Source organism: Sipha flava, unplaced genomic scaffold, assembly GCF_003268045.1.
Source record: "Sipha flava isolate LNK unplaced genomic scaffold, YSA_version1 499_pilon_pilon, whole genome shotgun sequence".
NCBI classification, from domain to species: domain Eukaryota; kingdom Metazoa; phylum Arthropoda; class Insecta; order Hemiptera; family Aphididae; genus Sipha; species Sipha flava.
This window is the reverse complement of record NW_020273359.1, coordinates 46,114-67,745: the sequence shown is the minus strand read 5'-3', so window position 1 is coordinate 67,745 and position 21,632 is coordinate 46,114. Positions and strand designations below refer to the sequence as shown.

The 21,632-nt window shown below is 30.5% G+C and overlaps 2 protein-coding genes across 5 annotated transcripts; both read left to right on the top strand.

The window, feature by feature from the left end:
• The first annotated feature begins 3,986 nt into the window (after window positions 1–3,986).
• Window positions 3,987–20,497, top strand: LOC112690263. Of its 4 annotated transcripts, XM_025564231.1 has the most exons (4): window positions 17,698–17,791; window positions 17,969–18,094; window positions 18,284–18,559; window positions 18,638–18,730. In XM_025564231.1, exons 1-4 carry the CDS (start codon window positions 17,714–17,716, stop codon window positions 18,656–18,658), a joined length of 501 nt encoding a protein of 166 aa, XP_025420016.1. In that variant the 5' UTR covers window positions 17,698–17,713; the 3' UTR covers window positions 18,659–18,730. The 4 variants fall into 4 exon arrangements, 2 of the variants coding, with proteins under 2 accessions (XP_025420016.1, XP_025420015.1); XR_003149197.1 differs by lacking the exons at window positions 17,698–17,791; window positions 17,969–18,094; window positions 18,284–18,559; window positions 18,638–18,730 and adding exons at window positions 3,987–4,219; window positions 8,548–8,782; window positions 20,415–20,497; XR_003149196.1 differs by lacking the exons at window positions 17,698–17,791; window positions 18,638–18,730 and adding exons at window positions 3,987–4,219; window positions 8,548–8,782 and having other exon boundaries at window positions 17,969–18,371.
• On the top strand, window positions 18,838–19,897 carry LOC112690261 (zinc finger MYM-type protein 1-like). The gene has a single exon (XM_025564229.1). The coding sequence runs from the start codon at window positions 18,849–18,851 to the stop codon at window positions 19,875–19,877; it is 1,029 nt and encodes a 342-aa protein (XP_025420014.1). The 5' UTR covers window positions 18,838–18,848; the 3' UTR covers window positions 19,878–19,897.
• Window positions 20,498–21,632: the final 1,135 nt, after the last annotated feature.

The following is a 21,632-nucleotide window of genomic DNA, read 5'->3' as shown; positions in this document are numbered from 1 at the left end:
ACTTTTAAATTAGGTACACGGAATTATCTATTTGTTTATCCTTTCTCTTTGAAATTATTTGAAACAGCTTAGTTTATTAATTTAAATTTTAAATAACTGCATTTCACATATTTTATAGAAATGCCTTTCCACGTTCCGTGCGTTTTCTTGAAAATAATACTATTATTTATTATATGTATTTTATAATATTAAGCTATAATAAATACTAATTTCACAATTTTTGTATCTTTTTAAATTTATAATAGAACATTTAAAAAGAATACACTCAACTAAACTCAATCCGATCACTCATAATGAAGATGATCCAGATAACCAATTAATACAGACTACCGAAAATACATTTAATCCCTCAACTTCAGCAATTTCTTCTAATTTATCATCTGAACATTTAATTTCGTCACAATTTTCTGAGCCACCATCAAAACGGCCTCGTCAACTAAAACTTTTTGGTTCGACAAAAGTAAATGAACTTAGTGATTCTGAAATTAAGGCTATTAATAAATCTTTAATTAAAATGATTGTCGCGGATTATCAACCACTCTCGTTAGTAGAAAACGTTGGATTTATTGAGTATAGCAAAAAATTGCAACCACTTTATTCGATCCCTAGTAGAAAAGTATTAACTTCGAAATTATTACCACAAGAATATAATGTTATACTCCTTAAAATAAAATCTATTCTTCAAAATGTAAATGATTTATCAATAACGACAGATATATGGACATCTGATTCCAATAAATCATATATAACAGTGACGTGCCATTTTATTTTTGACGATATTCACCAGTAATTGCAACTAAAGACGTTTTTGACAGACACACTGGTCAAAATATAACCGTTACACTTACAAATATTTTTAATGAATGGAATATAGCAAATAAAATAATAACTGTGGTATCAGACAATGGGTCAAATATTAAAAATGCAATAAACGAACACCTTCTTAAACACTATCACCCATGTGTGGCACACACACTAAACTTAAGTATAAATGAGGCAATAAATGGAAACTCTGATATAAATCAAATTTTAAAAAAATGTAGAACGATAGTAGGGCATTTCAAGCACAGCAGCAACGCCACTGAAAAACTCAAAGATTTTCAATTGCAAATGAACTTACCTCCATTAAAAGTTAAACAATATGTGGCTACAAGGTGGAATTCTAGTTTTATAATGATGGAAAGACTTGTAAACATTAAAGCTCCTTTATCTGCTACTATGTCAACTCTACCTCGGGCTTCAAATTATTTAAATGCGTCCGAGCGGGAGATAGTATTAGATTGTACTCATATTCTAAAGCCATTTCAAATAATGACAGCGGAATTATCAAGTGAAAAGTACCCTACATTAAGTGTCGTTATACCACTTATTAGAGGTCTTCAACATATTTTAAGAAACTTGAAAACAAAAACTGATATTGGGGAAGTATTTAGAAATATGTTGATGGATATAGTCAGTAGACGATTGGGCATTTTAGAAAAAAATAAAATTGTTGCAAAAGCAACTTTCTTAGACCCACGATCTAAAAAAACTGCGTTTGGTTTACTTGAAAATGCTAATTATGCGCAAAAATGGGTAAGCGAAGAATTAACAATAATGATCAGCACAAATACTGAAATGGAAAACGAAATTAATACTGAATCTACCACAGCACTTACGTTAAATAGTACTAATAATACAATTGAATCACTATGGGAGCATTTTGATAATAAAGTTGCTCAAGTCAAAAGTACATTAAGTCCAAGTATAACTTCTAATTTCATTATATGTCAATATCTAGAAATGACACTTTTAGACCGTAAAAAAAATCCATTGGAATTTTGGAAACAGTATAAAAACAAAATTTCCAGATTTGTATAATATGCAGCTGAAGTATTTGTGTATTCCAGCAACATCTGTTCCGTCTGAACGGGTGTTTTCAAAAACAGGACTGATCACCAATGATCATAGAAATCGGCTATCACCAAAAAATTTAGATTTAATTATATTTTTAAATAGTAATTTAAATTTGTTTTAAATTTTTTTGTTCATTTATACATTTTATCTAGTTTTGTTCATAAAATATTAATTATTTATATACTTATTATTACGAGCTGTTATAAAGTTATTTTATTAGTTTACTATTATTTTTAATTTGGAGGATATTTAATAAATTTTATTAAAAACTTAAAATGCATTGTCAATATTTGCTGGATTTGGTAGCTATACACATTTATAATATATTTATAACGTTTCATTTCAAATATATAAAAAAAGTACAATAGTTTTTTCATAATTAAGAATTTACAGTATTTTAAACCAACAGATTTATTTAAAATTTAAATAATAATTATTAAATAAAAAATAAAAACTTGTCTTTTATTTAAAGCACCTATTAATAATGCATTATTAATATATCATGGTTATTATTATTCCTAAATTATAGTGTAATTTTTAATTAATATTATACTAACAAATAAAAAAAGCAACATTTAACCAATAATTATTTACTATAAGTTTATTCAAATTTCGAGTAATTTTTCGATTATCTCGATAAGTAATATTAGTTGATTATTCTTATCAATGATAATATTAGTAATCGAGACATTTTTATAATCGAGAGATGTCTCGAAATAATCATTCGAAATATTAATAATCGAGATACGAGAATCTTGTTATCATACGAAAAATTTCGAGTAATTTTTCGAGAGATTCTCTCGATTATGAAAATGTCTCGATTACTAATTATTCGATTATAAAGATCATTCGATTATGCCCATCACTAGTGTCTCTTCAACTGGCGACCTTATTGTATCAACAGAACCAGTATTGAAAATAACAAAAAAAAACTATCTAATTAAATATTTATAATTCGCCGATATGATGTGCAGTGCAATTCGTCGTGCAACAGCCAGAAGGAGCAACGGGGTGAGTGCACACACGAACGTCGTCCGTCGACCAAATTGACGATGTAGCGACACAGATAAGACCTCGCACGCGCAACAGAGAATCGGAAAAATAATTGGGGCCTCCCGTGTGTATAGATTAAAATACACATATAATATTACCATTTTGTCACGTTACAAGTCATTTTTGAAATATATAGTATTATAATGTAAGAAAAAAATATTATACTTTTATAGTTTTATTTCTGGCCAAATTTTAGATGCAGAGTTTAAAATGCTTTTTTCAAAATCAAAATATATTTCAACGAATAAAACTCAAAGTTTAAATTTGAACATATACGCTTAATATTTTCGAATATATATTCATAGACTTCACTACATTTTGATTGTAACAAACAAAACACCAGAGGTATGTAATGATTATTATAAAACCTATGAATTGTAAAAAGTTGACAAAAAATTGTGTGCAATAAGTAAATGTACCATCGACGTATATAGTATTAAATAAACTGTCGCGTACTGCGTAGTCACATAATATAAAACACACATTATAAGAGGTTCTCATGAACATCGAAACTGGGCGTGTGAATAAGTTAAATTGTTCACATGGTTATCTGTTTAAATAAGAATATGAATATCGGAGTCACATATACGTGGGTGGTTGACCACATCCTGGATCTTGTAATAAGTATGGGCCGGTCAAGAGATAGTACACGCATGCAGAATCAATAGAGAATTATCATATTTTAGAGCGCACACACCGAATCAATAACGACTCATCACATTTATCATATTTTATTATCTTATTTCATTTACACACACACACTTGGGATTTTACGCACACACATACAATATCACATATAAAAGGGACCCGAAAACAAGGGCAAATCAGACGAGTCTTGTCTATGCTGCACTGAGCACCTTCACGTCAGTGTATGTTATGGTCTGGACTTAGAAATATTTCCAATTATTTTATAAGTTTAATTGTTAGGACTTAAATAATTTCTATCACTAGAATATTTACAAAATTTGTAGTTAGAATAATTTTTATAAATTAAATAAATTTAATTATTTTAAAAAAAAGTCTTAATTATTCCTGACTACACTTCCACACAAGCGTTGACTGAGACGTTGTAACTGAATTAACGGATCAAACGGTTGGCACGTAACAAAAATTGGCGCAGTCGGTAGGATATTCAATAGAAGGCAATTCCACATCGGAACCATCGAGGAGCTGAACAACTTGCAGTCCTTCAACTTCTCAACTTCCATTGAATAGCTGATACTCCACCGGATCATTCAGTCAACAACATGTCTTCAATCAACAATTGTTTGTAAGCATATATTTTGTAATAACCACATTATTTTAAGATACAATTTTATAAAAGAAACGAAAACATTCTATGTTCATAAAAAAACCATTGACACCTAAAAATTCTAGCTAAATACCCACATTATTATTGAGAATTATTATTGAGAATTATTATTGAATTATTATTGAGTTATTATTGAATTATTGAATTATTAAAGGGGATCCCGAGATTATATTGAGATTATATTGAAATTATACTGTGATTATATTGAAGTTATATTGAGAATTATTATTGTGAAATTTATTGAGTTTATCTGGCCAGAGGCTCAATACGGTAGGGAAAAATATTATTTTGTTGGAGTTACTATAAAAAGAAATAATATTAAAAATTATTTAAAGAGATTATTATTGAGATTATTATTGAAGATTTATTATTGAAAGAATTTATTGAGATTATTATTGTTGAATTATTGAGATTATTATTATTGAATTTATTGAAAATATTATTGAATTATTGAGAATTAAAAGTTAATGGGTAAAGAATTTTTATGAGTAAGCATAGCAGTCCGGACTCGTCTCCATCGAAAGTAGCTAATTCGGTGTATAGGAAAAAAAGTGAAAGTGAAGGTAGTGTGGAAGATCTTGACAAAAGTTTTGTAAAAGAGGAAAATATTGATGAACACACTAAAAAATTATTAAACATAGGAACACAGAGCGAGCATCGTAGAACTCGAAGTAGTCGTAATACTGAATTTGAGGAATTAAGATTTGAAGTAAAACCTAGAAGGAAAATGAATAGCGATATAGTAACATTAAAATTGGAAGAGGCAGTTAAATTAATACCAAAAAGTACGGGAGAAGATGATGTTTATCAGTTTATTCAGGCATGTGATTTAGCTATAGAGTCCGTAGAAAAGAAAAATGTACCGATTTTAATAATATACATAACAACTAGATTAAGTGGTAGGGCTTTAGAAGCAATTAAATATAAAGATACAACTAAATGGAAAAACATAAAAAAATATTTAACCGATACATTTGAGGCACAACATTCCGCTTCAGCTTTACAAATAGAATTAAATTCTATTAAAATGCTTCAAGGGGAAGACGTGAATACTTATACAAATCGCGTAGAAAAATTATTTTATAAGTTAAGTGATATGAGCACTGCAAATAAGGATGAAAAAGAGGCTAGAATTATTCACGATACAATAAAAGAACAAACTTTAGTAGTATACATAAAAGGTTTAATAGGTCCGATACGTACCATTGTAAAAGCGAGAAATCCAAGTACGTTGGAGGAAGCTAAACAGTTAGCGCGTTCAGAAGAAATCGAATATAAATCTAGTTATGAATTTAATCAAAATCCAAATAAAAATCGAAATTTTAATAACCGAAATTATAACAATAATTCATCTAATGCAAACAATCAGAATAATTTCAGGAAATTTAATAATAATAATAATAATGTACAAAGACCAAATTTCAGAAATAATTTTAATAATCAAAATTTTAGAAGTAACACAAATCCAAATAATAATTTCGCGCGACCAAATTTTAATACTAATAATAATAATAATATAAATCAGCCGCAAAGACCGATAAAATGTTATATTTGCAACGGAAATCATTTCGCTAACCAGTGCACAAATAAACGTAACTTTACGCATAATACTCGACCACCTAATCAGAATAATTTTACACGACCATCTACTAGTTATAATATGAGGTATATTTCATGTGAATATTGTAATAACAACGGACATAATATAAATGAATGCTATAAAAAAATGTTTAACGATAGACAGAATAATATTAATAACGATGATAATAACGTAAATTCGGAAAACGCGAGCGAGTCGTGCGTGGTACGCGGTACACGTACGATAAATCATATATCGACCGCGGAACAAACCGAAACTGCTTCCATGTTATATCAATAATGACGGAAAATCATATAATATGCACTTCTGAATTTAGTAATACGAAAACTTTAGAGTTACTTATAGATACGGGTAGCGATGTAAATGTTATAAAAATAAATAAATTAAGAAAGGATTTAATAATAAATGAAAATAATAAGTTATATTTAAAAGGAATAAATGAAACAAAAATTGAAACGATAGGAACTATAAATTTAGTAATATGAATTAATAATGATAAATTTAATGTAGAATTTAATGTAGTAAAAGCAGAATTTCCGATACCAAAGGACGGTATATTAGGTCATAGGTTTTTATCTGAGAATAAAGCAATAATTGACATATGTAATAAAACAATGATTATTAATAACGAAAGTAAGATTGCGAATAAAAATTATAATATAGAATATATTTCATTAAATCCGAGAACAGAAACTATTGTAGAATTACCGATATTAGATAAAAGAGTAGAGAATAAAAATATAATTTTGCATAAACAAGAATTTATCAAGGATGTATATTGTAGTAATGTAATAGGGACAGTAAAAAATGGTAAAATTGTAGTGAGTATATTAAATATTTCCGAAGATAAGCAAATAGTTAAATTAAATGATTTAAATAAAATAGAGTATGATGAATCATCTGAATATAATATATATAAATTTAATACCGATAATGAAAACCGTAATAATAACGACCGGATACTTCGTATAAAAAAGCAGATAAGATCTGACCACATGAACGATGAGGAAAGACAATCCATAGATAAAATTTGCGAACAATATTCTGAAATATTTCATTTAGAGGGAGATAAATTAACTTGTACGAATGCCGCAATGCATGAAATTAAATTAAATGATAACCAAACACCGATATATAACGACCATACAGATTACCACACGCGCACCAAGAAGAAATAGCAAATCAAATTAAACAAATGAAATCAGACGAGTCTTGTCTATGCTGCACTGAGCACCTTCACGTCAGTGTATGTTATGGTCTGGACTTAGAAATATTTCCAATTATTTTATAAGTACAATTGTTAGGACTTAAATAATTTCTATCACTAGAATATTTACAAAATTTGTAGTTAGAATAATTTTTAAAAGTTAAATAAATTTAATTATTTTAAAAAGAAGTCTTAATTATTCCTGACTACACTTCCACACAAGCGTTGACTGAGACGTTGTAACTGAATTAACGGATCAAACGGTTGGCACGTAACAAAACTTAGAAATTGCAAAATTGTGGTACACGTAAAAATTACAATATTTTTTTCTATGTCATTTACTGCAATCATTGATTCTCCTTTATATGATAACATATTTTTTGATTGTAAAAATTCTTGAATTTCAACAATATTTTTAGAATATTTGTGTGTATGTTTCTACGCGGTTAAATTCTGTTACGAATTAATTTAACGCCACTGTAATCCAACGTGTCAAAACTATTCTTTGTAATTTCGGAACGTATAATTTTAATCGGGCGATCAGTCATGTCTTTGGCTCTTTTTTTACACGCACTTCGAATAATTTGACAATTTAATTTTTTATCATTCGTATTATGGTTATGATTTAAATTGCTACTCACAGTTACATTTCCATCTTTAATTAGTCTTGCTAAACATTGTATCATTGTACAACGTCAAGTTATATTACCAGATATACTTTCATACATTTTTCTGAATTTAAAATTGTTGATAATAAGTAAATCCTTAAAATTGTTACTTGCACTTTTTGCAAATATAATTTTATTTTCTGTCATTTTTGAAACAAAATTACATCAAACAGAAATGTCTAATTAAGTGAAGTGCGGTAACGACTAACTTGCGGTTGGGATTTCAGAAATACCTTCGTAAAATACCGTATATCGACTATCAAGGTGTAATACAAATTATCTGCAACAAAGATAAAAAGTTATATATGATTAAAGATAATAAGGTATATCGAGTTACGACTGATATAGAAATTAAATTACGCAATGTTGCACAGTGGTTCAAAAATAAAAATAGTTGGGAAAACGTTGTTGCCAAATTTATTGATTTGTAACGTTGATGGGCGCAAACAAGTATTTTAACGTATTTTAATTTTATTAAGCGCAATCGAGGTTTTTGCATATTGGCGCAAATACGGTATTTAGGCGTTAACACAGTCCACCCGGGTAGTAGATATCACTGAGCCGGTTGTATTTTTTTTCTTTTTCAATTATTAGTGTTATTACTTATTTAGTTGTACACTTGTAGTCAGTACTCAGTATTCGCCAGTTCGCCACTCGATCTTGGTTTTATTTTACATAATATTTAATTATTAAATTTATTATTACTACTAACAAATAAGTATAAACGTAATAATTACCATCAACTATAATTTATTAGCTTATTTAATTTTTTAATTATTACTACGAATATTAATGTTTCAAAAATGGATAGATTTGTTGCAAATCATCAAACAAATACAAGAAATCGCAAAGAAACGGAAGATGAGGACGACCCTCTCAATGAAGATTCAAGTTTGTGTGATGCACCAAAATTTAAATATTTGTTTGGTGAATTTTATAAACTAGTATCCATAGATGGTCTATAATTAATAGCTTTGTGTCAAAGTTGCTCTAAAATTATAAATGGCTCTACATCATCAAGTGGAAATTTGTTGAGCCATATTATAGTAAGTTTTTAATTTATTATTATTTTTATAATATATATATAATATTTAATGTTTTGTACATACCTAATGGCATTGATTAGAAACATAATATTATAATATACCTAATATAATAAATATATTATTATAATTATAAATTATAATACTATTTATTATCAATGCTAATGGGTATCTATTCTGTATGAAATAAACTAAAATCAAATGAGATGTTAATGACATAATATGTATTAAAAATCTATGTATGGATGTAGAGTTATAAATTGTTACCTCCTATGGATCATAACTGTTCAAAATAATAAAGAAAAGTTTTTAATAAAGTTTTTGAAAGTCATTTAAATCTTTTAAGTTCATTTATAAATTAATATAGTATGTTGGTACAATGGTATCTAATTAATTTAGTGCAGATAGAATTTTCGATTATTCTTTTATGTTTTTTGAGATAGATTTAAACAATTTTGTCTCAACATGGACCTCTTGCTAGTAGTAAAAATTAAACGTCAATAACTCTAAGCCCAATACGATAGTTATTTGTGTTCTGTTAATCATTATTTTTAAAATCAATACAAATAAAAATAAAACTGTTTTGTGATTAAGACTTTTGAATTAGTAATACATTTTTATTAAACAATAAATGTATACCTAAATAGTTATTAAAAACTAGCTGACCTGACAAACGTTGTTTTGTCATATAAATTATTTCTTGAGAATATTTTGCTAAAAAAAAATTACTAATTTAATATAAGTGTGTAAGGATGTGGTACATAAGTAAAAGAGGTATGGAGTGCTGTTAACGGTGACGAAATATAAAAATGAAAAAACATCAAATATTTATTTTTTTAATAATTTATTAAAATGTATCGTTTAAAATTATATATATATATATCGCTAATTATGACAATATTAGTAAAAAAAGAATATTAATCCCTTAATGCCACAGAATGTACAATATTTTTTGTTATCCAATCTTTCGACAACACAAACTGGATGGTTCGAGAGCACGCCACGTATAATTGTCCATGTGAAAAACATGATATGCTCAAATCTAAGCCACATACAGACATCGTTTGGTCTTGAGATTTATTTATAGTCATTACAAATGCCAATTTAATTGGAAATTGAAGGCGTTTAAATTGTATTAGCACATCTGTGGGTATAATAAGGATTCACGGTAATAATATATTTTCACCTCAGAATGTGCCATTTAAAATGATAAATTCAATAACATTTTTGTTGCCTTTAAGTGAAATCGGCTCTCTTATATATGATACATCTACCACATCTACTAGCTATGAAATGTGTACGATAAATATCTAATGGAAATTGTCTTTTCCTAATCACTTTCGGTTGAAAGAGAACTCATATATATCTAATAACAACAAGGTGTTATAGAAATGTCAAGTTTTTATAATATTACTATTACAGGTAAATAACGTAGAGATTAGGAATAGTTTTAATCGTTCTATTTACCATATCTTTTAAATCGTTATAACCGTTAATAGCTGTTATGATATGTTATAAACATTATGCATTGCATTGCGCGATGATCGGGCTAAGTACTGCGGCGGCGACAGCGGCATAAACGTGCGTACATGCGGATGTGACATGTATAGCTAATCAATACGCCCGTAGGGTATAAGTTAATCACATTTATGATTTTTTCAAAACAAAATCGTTTAACTTTCTAAAATCACACATACACGTAGTGACTCATTAATGGCAAAGTTAATTGCATTCCATTGCGCGATGATCGGACTAAGTACTGCGGCGGTGGCGGCGGCGGCATAAAAGTGCGTGCATGCGGATGTGACACACGGCGGTCGGGCTATCAATGACGATAATAATAATAATAATTATAATAATAATAATATTGATAAGACGTAGAGATATCGTGGACGGTCAAAGTCCCCGATCGTACATCACAGGCGTGGCATGGAGCGGTGGGGATGATATCAGGGGGAGGGGGATGAAGTAGATTAGACGGGGGAGAACGTACGGGGTCAGGTTAGATCACGGTAGGTTTTCACGGCGTCACGTGAGATGGAGTGGGTTTATATGTTGCGGGAGGAAGGTTAGACTAAGGTGGGTTAACTAACGAGGCGGCGGCGGCGGCGAAATATACACAGGTCACGTGATCGACATGTGAAAAGTATTGCCGGACCACGATGGGGAGGGATGGGTGTGATGAGGGGGATGCACATAGGTTACGTACACGAGATGTATGAATGTGATAGGGTAGCGGAGTAAGTGGTGGGGGCGGATATACGGAGAGGGGGTACGATAGGGATGATTTAAGGGAGTGGGAGTAGTCGGGGGAGTACGTGAAAGAGAAGGGAGTGGGAGGTGCCGAGGGAGTACGTGGAGGAGAGGGGAGTGGGAGGAGCCGAGGGAGTATGTGGAGGAGAGAGGAGTTGGAGGAGTCGGAGGAGTACGTGGAGGGGAGATAGAGGGGAAATATTGGAGGGGGAAATATAGGAGGGGGAATTATAAGAATGGGAAATATAGGGGTGGAAATATAGAAGGGGGAATATAGGAGGGTATGTGGAGGGGATAGGATGGGGGGGGGTTGGAATCCGTGGGATTTGCGGGGGATACAGAACCTACCAAAACATACTACTCACATACAACACACCAACACTATAAGACATGGTTCACTATCAGAGCATAATCAGTGCATTTTCCGTTTCCATATTTTCGTCTTGCGATCGGCGTTCGTGATTGTTGTGTTTTGTCCATATTATAGAATAAAGATAACCTGACCCACATTATTCAATGGTATTCACGTGGTATCAAAAATATTATAGTCACCAGTCGCCCATCATCCAGCATTTTATTATTATTATTATTATTATTATATTAATTAATAATAGTGCACCACGTAGCCATTAATTACAATTTTCGTCTCGCATTCGGCGTGAGTCTACTCAGTCTAAGTATGTAGTTGAAAGTAGTAATAGTACTATTATCGAACCGTGCAGTATTAACACAGTACAAGAAATAGTAAAAAAAAATAGTAAAAAGAAAAAAGCCAAAATCGAAACAGTTATTTCCATTTTATGGAAATATTGAAAAATGTTCTAATTGATTGGTAAATTAAAAATGCTTCTGGTTAAAGGTAGGTATATTGTCAATAGAGTAATAAAATGGATATTTAAAAAAATATAAAAAATATTACGTATAATAATATATACTAGTATATTATTAAATATGATAATTTATAAAAACTAATGATATCCCAACAAAAACACTCCGTGAACTCCAAGTAAAAAAACGCTAAGTAAAAAAAAAAGCTATAAAATGTGTAATATAAGGTGGAATCTAAGTAAATGGTCTAACGTGTAAAATGTACATATCAGTAATTAATTCAAAATTAATAACATTTGGTTATTTGTATTATCAATTTATAATATGATTTATTTTAACTAAATTTAATTTACTTGGCCGGAAACAATTTCGTTTATTTTAATGAGGCCTACATTATCTATTACATAAACTTAGTACTTGGCTATACATTTTTTAGATTGAATCTTCCGGCCAAGTAAACTAAATTTAGATAAATTTTAGTTAAAATAAATCATATTATAAATTAATAATACAAATAAACAAATTTTATTCATTTTGAATTAATTACTGATATGTACATTTTACACGTTAGACCATTTATTTAGATTCCACCTTATATAACACATTTTATAGCTTTTTTTTTTGTTTTTTTACTTAGCGTTTTTTTACACGGAGTTCAGGGAGTGTTTTTGTTGGGATTTAATAAAAAATGTTATTGAATTTATCATTTTAAATGGCACATTCTGAGGTGAAAATATATTATTACCGTGAATCCTTATTATACCCACAGATGTGCTAATACAATTTAAACGCCTTCAATTTCCAATTAAATTGGCATTTGTAATGACTATAAATAAATCTCAAGACCAAACGATGTCTGTATGTGGCTTAGATTTGAGCAGTATAGGTCGCTGTAGTCGCCGAGGGTAGCGCAGTTGAAATGGTTCCACACCTCAGTCGCGTGCACGTAGTCCTCATCACTAACGTGCCTCTCGTTCAACACGCTGTAGAACTCACGTTTCGGTGGCATGACGGTCTCCCGAGTCTCGACCATTTGTCGGAATACTCGTACGGAAACACACCCTTTCGCGTGACTAGAGGCATGTCGGCGGGCTGGAACTCTTTGGCGGTCTCCCGGAACTTATCAAAGTCACCGGGCTTCGTAAGGAGGTTCCCGGCCAACTCGGCAAGGCTCGAGGCCATAAATCGATACGAATCCAAGAACCTCACGCTAAAATCGGATGTGACGCGTTTAGAGAACGAGATATAGTTCTCAGTGTTGGGGATCACCGTTATCGACTCCTTATCGTAACCGAGTTCGGTTACGATAAAGTGCGCGTCATATTTCGACAGGTTGTGAAGGAAGCACGGTACAAACTTGGGTGTGACGAGTTTGAGGTTGCACGGCGCGCAGAGCGTATGCCTCAACCGTCCCGACAGATGGCAGTGGTCGGCGACTTTGCACACGGCCTCGGTGAACGCTAACTTACACATATCGCACACACTTTTCGCGTTATGCACGCAGTCGCCTTCAGTAGGCCACCCAACCTGGCAGCGAGCGCGGTCACCGTATCTGGGCGCATAGGCGCCGACTTTTATATTTTAACACGGGGGCAAATAAAATATTTATACTATTGTTCATGAATATTGTTCCAATTCTCTTTATTGGGTTCAGATAAATGAAAATAAAAATAAAAATTACATGAAATTATGAAAATACGATTTATTTTCTAACTTAATTACAATACATTACATTTTATGATGACAATTTTACAATCTAAAATTATATTTTTTTCAATTTAAAAGTATTTCTTCTTGTCATGCACTTATTTATGAACATATTTCCTATTTTGCTTAGGTCTAAAGATTCTGCTACTGTGTTATGGCAATTTAGAAGTGCCAGATCATTTAACCTGGTCTGCGTCATGGTACTTCTGGTATAAGTTTTTAACCTCCTCAACATAGAAAAATATCGTTCGGTAGTACATGTAGTAACTGGTACTGTTAATATCAATTGTATGCATTTCCTGAGCTCTGTTAAATGAATGACTAAATACGATTTATTTTTAAAAATATTTAATATATCTGCGAAGGATGAAACAATTAATCCTTGGCCTTTAATTATACCATGAAACATATCTCTATGAAGTTTTAGCTTATCAATATTTATATCATCCTTGTAAAATGTACATATTATTTCGGGTGATATTTTTGGATCAATTAAAAACATTTCCACATTACATAAAAATGATCGAATTTCAGAGTTAAATCTTAGTTGTAAGCCAGAAAGTATATGATCAATGATTTCTTTATGTATTTGATTATATTTACTTTCAGGTGAAAATTCAAAGGACTTTGTTACTCCGTCTTCATATTTTTGAGGTTTTTTTCGTTTTCTAGATTCCTTTGGTGCATCTAATTTTAAATCTGACCATTCTTTCTTTGCAGATTTCCATAAAATGTGAAATGTATCTCTCAAATTTGAAATAGTATCTTCTAAAGTATTGAATTTGAACAGAAAGTTTAAAATCTAATGATTTACTTTGCAATACTGTATTTGTAGTCTCCATGTGTTTAAAAATACTTATCACTATTTTAAGCATTATATAAGTATCTGCAGTTTTTAATTGTTTGAAAAATCCATTTGCCTTTGAACCTGCATCATTGTGTTCAGTTTTTGAAAAATCTGACAAAAATGTCAATAGCTCATTGTAGTTATCCATAACAGAGCACAGAGAAGTATATCGTAACGTCCATCTAGTAGGACAAAATGGTCTTAGAGATGTCATATTTTCGTCTTTTTGATTCGTTTTAAACCAAGATAGTCTCTTAGGTGATTGTTTAATAAATGTAATTAATTCTCTTATAAAATTTAGTACATCTCTAGCATTTTTTACATTTCGCATACTATCTTGGGTAACAAGATTTAAAGAATGAGCTTGACAGTGAACAAACTATGCTCTTGGTTCAATTTCTTTTATTCTAGCTTGTAATCCTTTATGAATTCCAGAAACATTGCTAGCACCATCAAAACATTGTCCTCTAATATTATAAAAATCTAATTCCAATCTACACAAAATATCTTTCATAATTTTGAAAAGAGTATCAGAATCTGTTTTAGGCGTTTCGTAAAAACCCATAAAATATTCTTCGATTTCCAACGATTCTTTGTCCACTGTTCTTAAACAAAACGAAATTTGTTCTTTGACAGTAATATCACTAGTTTCGTCTAATAAAATGGCATAAAATGTGTTTTCTTTAATTTGTTTGATAATATTTCTAATGACTTCTAATGACAGCATGCTAAGAATTTCATTAATTATATCGTGAGAAATCCACTTATATTTTGTTCTACCTAACCAGTTATTTAATTCAGTCGAATCTTCCGATCGAAGTTTTAATAACTGATTTAAATTTGCAGATTCGTCTGTATGCCCTCATAATGCTAAGCCTTGTTTTGCCAAAAAAAATACTGAAGATATTATTTTATCAAGAGCTAATCTAGATTCTTCCATAGACTTTTTATGACTATCCGATATTTGTGCATATATATTTGCATTTGTTTTAATAAAAGAGTTTTTAACTACATTAGTTTTGTGCAATTCTGAATTTTCGTACATATTAAACCTTTCAACAGCTTTTTTTCAGTTACTAAAACCCTCGGAAATAAATACAGAAACATTATTATTACTATTATTACTCATGGATCTACACAATTTGCAAAAAGCTTTATCATCGATTTTATTATGTTCTAACCAGTCGTATTTATTTAACCAAGATGCTAAAAATTTTCTTTGTTTTGAAACATCTTTAGAGGACGAATTATTTCCACAATCAATTTGATTATCACAATTTAAATTTATGTTAGAAGTGGAAGTAGATGAAGATAAACTATTATCAGAATTAATAAGGCTATTAGAATCAGAATTGTTTTTCGGAATAGTTTTTTTTTGTACATACTTCCACATAGACATAATGAATTATTTTGTGTCTGAATTACTTATTTGGTATGCCCTTCAAAAGTTAAATAATTTTTAACTCATATATTAAATAATATGGTCTATAAAGAAAATATAAATTACCTTAGTGTTGTCAATCTGCGAATAAAGCACGTATGCTTCGTATGGACAGCGACAGTAAAATGATCAACTACTGAATTACATAATGTAATACTCAGTATTCAGTAATCAGTACTGTATAAATGTAGAATAGTAAATATAATTTAGAAGAAATGAAAATACCATAGTACAGGTTATAAATAATTCCAACTAAAGATATTGTTATTAAGTTTCAGTTTGTGCGTGTGTATAAAGTATATATATAGTTATCACACAAGTCTTTCGTCATTACCGTGACTATTAGGCATTTCTAATTGGAGCTATATACATTATTCATATATATATAAATGTACTTATACGTTATCTATAATTTGTGGTATCTTATGAGTTATGTTCAGCTATTTTTAGATAATTTGTCCTTTTGATAAACATTTTCATATCGATATCGAAATTCAATAGCTTATAATAATAAGTAATAACCAAATAATTTTTTTCACAAAAGCGAAGTGCTATTTCTACGTTTTACCACCCATTAAAATCGAAGAACGGGAGCAACGCCCACGTTAAAATTAAAGTACAGGGGCAATTGCCCCCGTTGCCCCCGTGTAGTCGGCGCCTATGTCTGGGCGGCGGGTGCGTGATTAAATACAACTACGAGAGGCATCAGAAATATAATACGGAAAACTGCGGACGTCTGTGTTTGGAATTTTTAACATGTGCACGTTAACATTGACCAGTGATTCGAGCGAGTTGACGTGCGATATTTTCCCACCGATAGAAGTTAAACGTGACTCGCAATTGTGCTTGTTGAGCTTGCACACGAACAATTCCATACCGAATATCGAGTCTACGTGTAATACCGTGCAATTCAAGTCTGCATCGGGTGCTATCCATACCGTGGTCATACCCGTAGGCACATACGAGTTGGACAGTTTAGAGAGTTATATAAAGAAAAAAATTCCTGAAACGGTTGCATTCGTATTGAAATCGGACAACAATACGTTAAAATGTTTGATCAAGTCAAATAATATTGAAATGGCTCTCAAATTTAATTTCGGTATAAAGAACGGTGTTGTCGAGGGGAAAAATAGTAATAAAGTCGCGCCCGCCAAGGCAACACGTAGGGTGAAGCAGAAGAAGAAGAAGAAAACAGGTGGAAAAAAATCAACTCTAACGAAAAATAATCAAGCGTTACTACGTTCGTTGAAATGATTGCGATAATGGGCGATACGTATTTAGCGGTGACCGAGGGCTACGTGGACGAGTGTAAAATCATCCAAAAGCAGTACCAATCTTTCCTACCGTATTCAACGACTGCCATGTCTAGCAATGATGAGGTTAGAATATCTATTCAAAATATGGATGCATATACGTTGCCGTGCGAGAGTTATATTTTCATCGAAGGGAAAATCAATAAACTTAGTGACGTCACGATAGACTACTGTTTTACAAATAACGGATTAGCGTTTTTGTTTTCCGAGATGAGATACGAATTGAACGGCGTGGAAATACAAAAATTGAAATATCCAGGAATAACAACGTGTCTGAAAGGATACTGAAGCAAAATCCATATTGTGATTATTGTTAATAAACAGACATATAATAATAAAGATATGATAATTTGACATAAACATTTAACAAACGATAATTTATATCAAATATGCCGGTTACTATTACGAATAGACATAGCTTATTGGTCTTTGCTGTTACTCTTACTATATTTATTTATTATTCATTTTTTTTGTGTATCGTGATGACTGATGAGTAGTGTCTAGTGAGTAGCGAATAGTGGGTACGCATTTCAAATTATATAAACATGAGTGTTAAACGGAAAAATGTATTTTCAATATTTAATATGAAAAAAAAATGCCAAGAAGTCTATTCAGATGCGCCAGTAAGTATAAATATAAAATTGTATGGACCAACTTAAATAATATGTTCTTCTTCATTATGAATTCCCTATAAAAAATTTTTATGTTAAAAATTTGAAAATTAAGTACAGAGTAATTTCATATATCTGATATCACTATAAAATCATGAGAATAACTATTTTTTTTTTATACTTATATAGATTAAGATTGATAAAGCTGAAAATGAGGAACTAACTATACCACCAACAACATCAATTACCATTAAATCTATTGAGCCTGATTCTATTTCTAAAGAAACTGATCCTAATGAAAATATTAATGAAACGGTAAAAATAGTGTAGTTTTTAATTTAGATTAAAGCCATGTCATAAGTGTAAAGTGTAGAATTAGTATTAGTATATAATTATTATTATTTTATCTTATATTTATATATATTGACAGTTTTATAATCAATCTTATATTCAGATTCATAAATTTGCTTGTATGTTTGTTATTTATTAATTTTCAATTAATAGGTTGTTGATGCATCTGCATGGCCCATTAATGATATTGCTAATTTTATTAGAAAACAGCAACTAAATGCTAAAGAAATATATAATTGCTTGACGCTTGAATGGAAACCTTCTGCTAACTATGTTTTTCCTGAATGTATTGAAGGGAAACAAAAAAGGAGATTTCTACACAAATATCTGACAATTTTCCCATGGCTAGCTTATAGTAAATACAAAGAAGGTGCTTATTGTAAATATTGTATAGTTTTTGCGTTTTCTGGAGGTGGTGTTGGCCATCAAGTAATTATTTTCTGCTTAAACTTATACCACCATAATATGAATATTATAGTTTATAAACTTTATAATTTGTTTTTATAGAAACTCGGAAAAATTAGTTAAGTATCCTATGGTGAAGTATAAAGATGCATTGGAGGAATTACAAAATCCTCAGAAGAATGACTACCATTGTTTGTCCACACAAAGTGCCAATGACTTTTTAATTAATTTTGAAAATACAAATAATAAATCAGTAAATGTGCTTTTAGATAAACATAAACAACAAACAATTTAATACAACCGTAAGAGATTGATGCCAATAGTTAAAACTATATTGTTTTGTGCTCGACATAATATTCCATTACGTGGACACCGGGAAATGGGTTCCGTGGCATCAGATGATGTCAGAGACATTTGTTTAAATGGTGAGCAAGGAGTGTTTCGTGGTCTTCTTTCTTTTAGAATTGAATGTGGTGATATTGATTTATTGAATCATTTGGAAACAGCATCTAAAAACTGTACAATGATAAGTCCTCAGATTCAAAATGAAGTAATTGAAGCTATTGGCAGTGCAATTGAAAAAAAAATTGTTGAAAGAATTAAATCTTCAAAGTTTTATTCTATTTTGTGTGACGAAACCACCGATATAAGTACAGAAGAACAAATGACCGTATGTATTCGATATGTAGATTTAACAAATTGTGTCATTCAAGAGGACTTTTTGGGTTTTGTCAAAATGACTTCTACTACGGGAGCTTCAATCAAAAACGCTATTAAACAAAAGTTACAAGAACTAGGTCTTAGCTTAGATAATCTCAGAGGTAAAGGCTATGATGGTGGATCGAACATGGCAGGCAAAAACAATGGTGTTCAGGCTCTACTTTTAAATGAACAGCCATTAGCATTTTATACACATTGTTTCAGTCATTCACTTAATTTATGTATAAGTAAAGCGTGCGAAGTGTCTTCAATAAAACAAATGATGGGAATTATTGGTGCTGTTGCATCTTTTTTCCCTGCTTCTGCAAAAAGAGCAGACAAATTAAAATCTATTATAGAATCAGAAATTCCAAATACAGAATCCAACAAACAGAGAAAGACTAAACTTAAAACATTGTGCGAGGCGCGTTGGGTTGAACGCCATGACTCCTTGATGACATTTAAAGAATTGTATATTTTTATACTTAATGCACTTGAAGAACTACAACATGATACAAACACTGAAACCTCAAGTAAAGCATTACTGTACTTAATTTCTATAACTAAAAGTGAATTTCTAGTGGCTATTGATGTTGCGGTGCTTTGCCTTGCTTATACATTACAACTTAGTGTTGCTTTATAATCTATGCAACTAGACTTATCAAGAGCATTATCCGATGTCATGATAATAAAAGGGGCATTACAGAATCTACGGGAAGATGCAGACAATCAATTTAGCATAGTTTTTAACAACATTATAGAATTAGGAGAAAAAATTAATGTTAAAATATGTATGCCTCGAATTTGTAACAGACAAATAAATAGAGTAAATATTGATTCTGAAAACGCTGAAATATATTTCAAACGATCAATATTTCTTCCTTTTCTTGATTATCTCATTCAATCAATGGATACACGGTTTGATAATAGACTATCTAGTATTATCCCTCTCGAAGGTTTGATTCCAAGTCATTTTGATTAGTATGACGAGGGAACTATTTTAGAAGCTGCCAAAATATATAGCAATGATTTATCTAACTATATAAGCTCTACATTCAAGGCTGAGTTATCTTTATGGAGGCAACAATGGAAAACTAACAACATACCAAAGCCAGTCTCAGCCATTGAATCAATGTCCCATTGTACTAACTTTGTACCTAATATTAAATTATTGTTACAGTTGTTTGCAACCTTGCCTGTAACTTCTGCAACTCCAGAAAGAACATTTTCCACCTTGTCAAGAATGAAAACATACCTAAGATCAACAATGATGGAGAAAAGGTTAAATGGTTTAGCAATGGCAAATATAAATAAAAAAAGGACTTGTAAAGGAAACAGATGTCATTCAAGTTTTTGCTCAAAACGCCCCAAGAAGGATGCAGTTAAAAGATTGGAGCCATCATAAATAAATAAAAATGTTTTACAATATATAAATTTTTTTGTTGCTTAATTTATTATAAACATTTTAAAAAGTGTAAATAAAAGAAATATTGTACTTGTATTTTTTGAATTTTTTTGTGAGACTTAGCCCCCCCCCCCCCCCCCATACAGAATTCCTGGCTACGCCACTGATCATCTGTCATACATCAAACTAATTGTGGGCAAAATCTTGGTACTTTTTATAGAAAAGATGATTTAAGCAGTTGTGACAGCTCTGACAATGAAATGTACAGTGAAAATTCAGCTATAGAAATAATTAATGTTGGATCAATTTTTTTAAACATGCCAAATATTGAAAAAGAAAATTCAGATAAGTTGTGTTTACCAAAACATATTACATGGTGTACACATACATTATATTTGATTTCAACATGTGATGTTTCCAAAATTGTAGATACCAACTATGTTAAAATTTCAAAATCTATAATTAGTAAACTGTTCTATTTTTTTAATCTAGTTAGCAGAAGCACAATGGCCTCAGATAAAGTGTTTGAAACTTGTGGATGTAAGTTCCCTGTTCCTGTAATAACTCGATGAAATTCTTTATTTGATGCTACTGAAAAAGTCTGAAGTCACAAAGATAAATTAATTTTAACGTTTAATGATCTAAATTTGACCAAGTTAAAAGTTAAGGAATGAGTATTTTTAGTAGAGTTTTGCAAAACAATGAAACCTTTAGCAATGTCTTTGGATAGATTGCAAAATGAAAACAATGGCTATTTGGGTTATATTGCGTCAACCATTTTTATACTAAGACGTTCATTAATTCAGTCATTATCAGATTTTAAATATTTTAAACCTCTTACTTCTGCGATAATTTCTGGTTTAGAAAAAAGGTTTCCTTATATATTTGACTTATCTATGTCCAACAATAAAGATTATATTATAGGATCTACTAGTAATCCGAAATTTAAACTAGATTGGGTGCCACTAAAATATAAAGAATTATGTAGAAAAC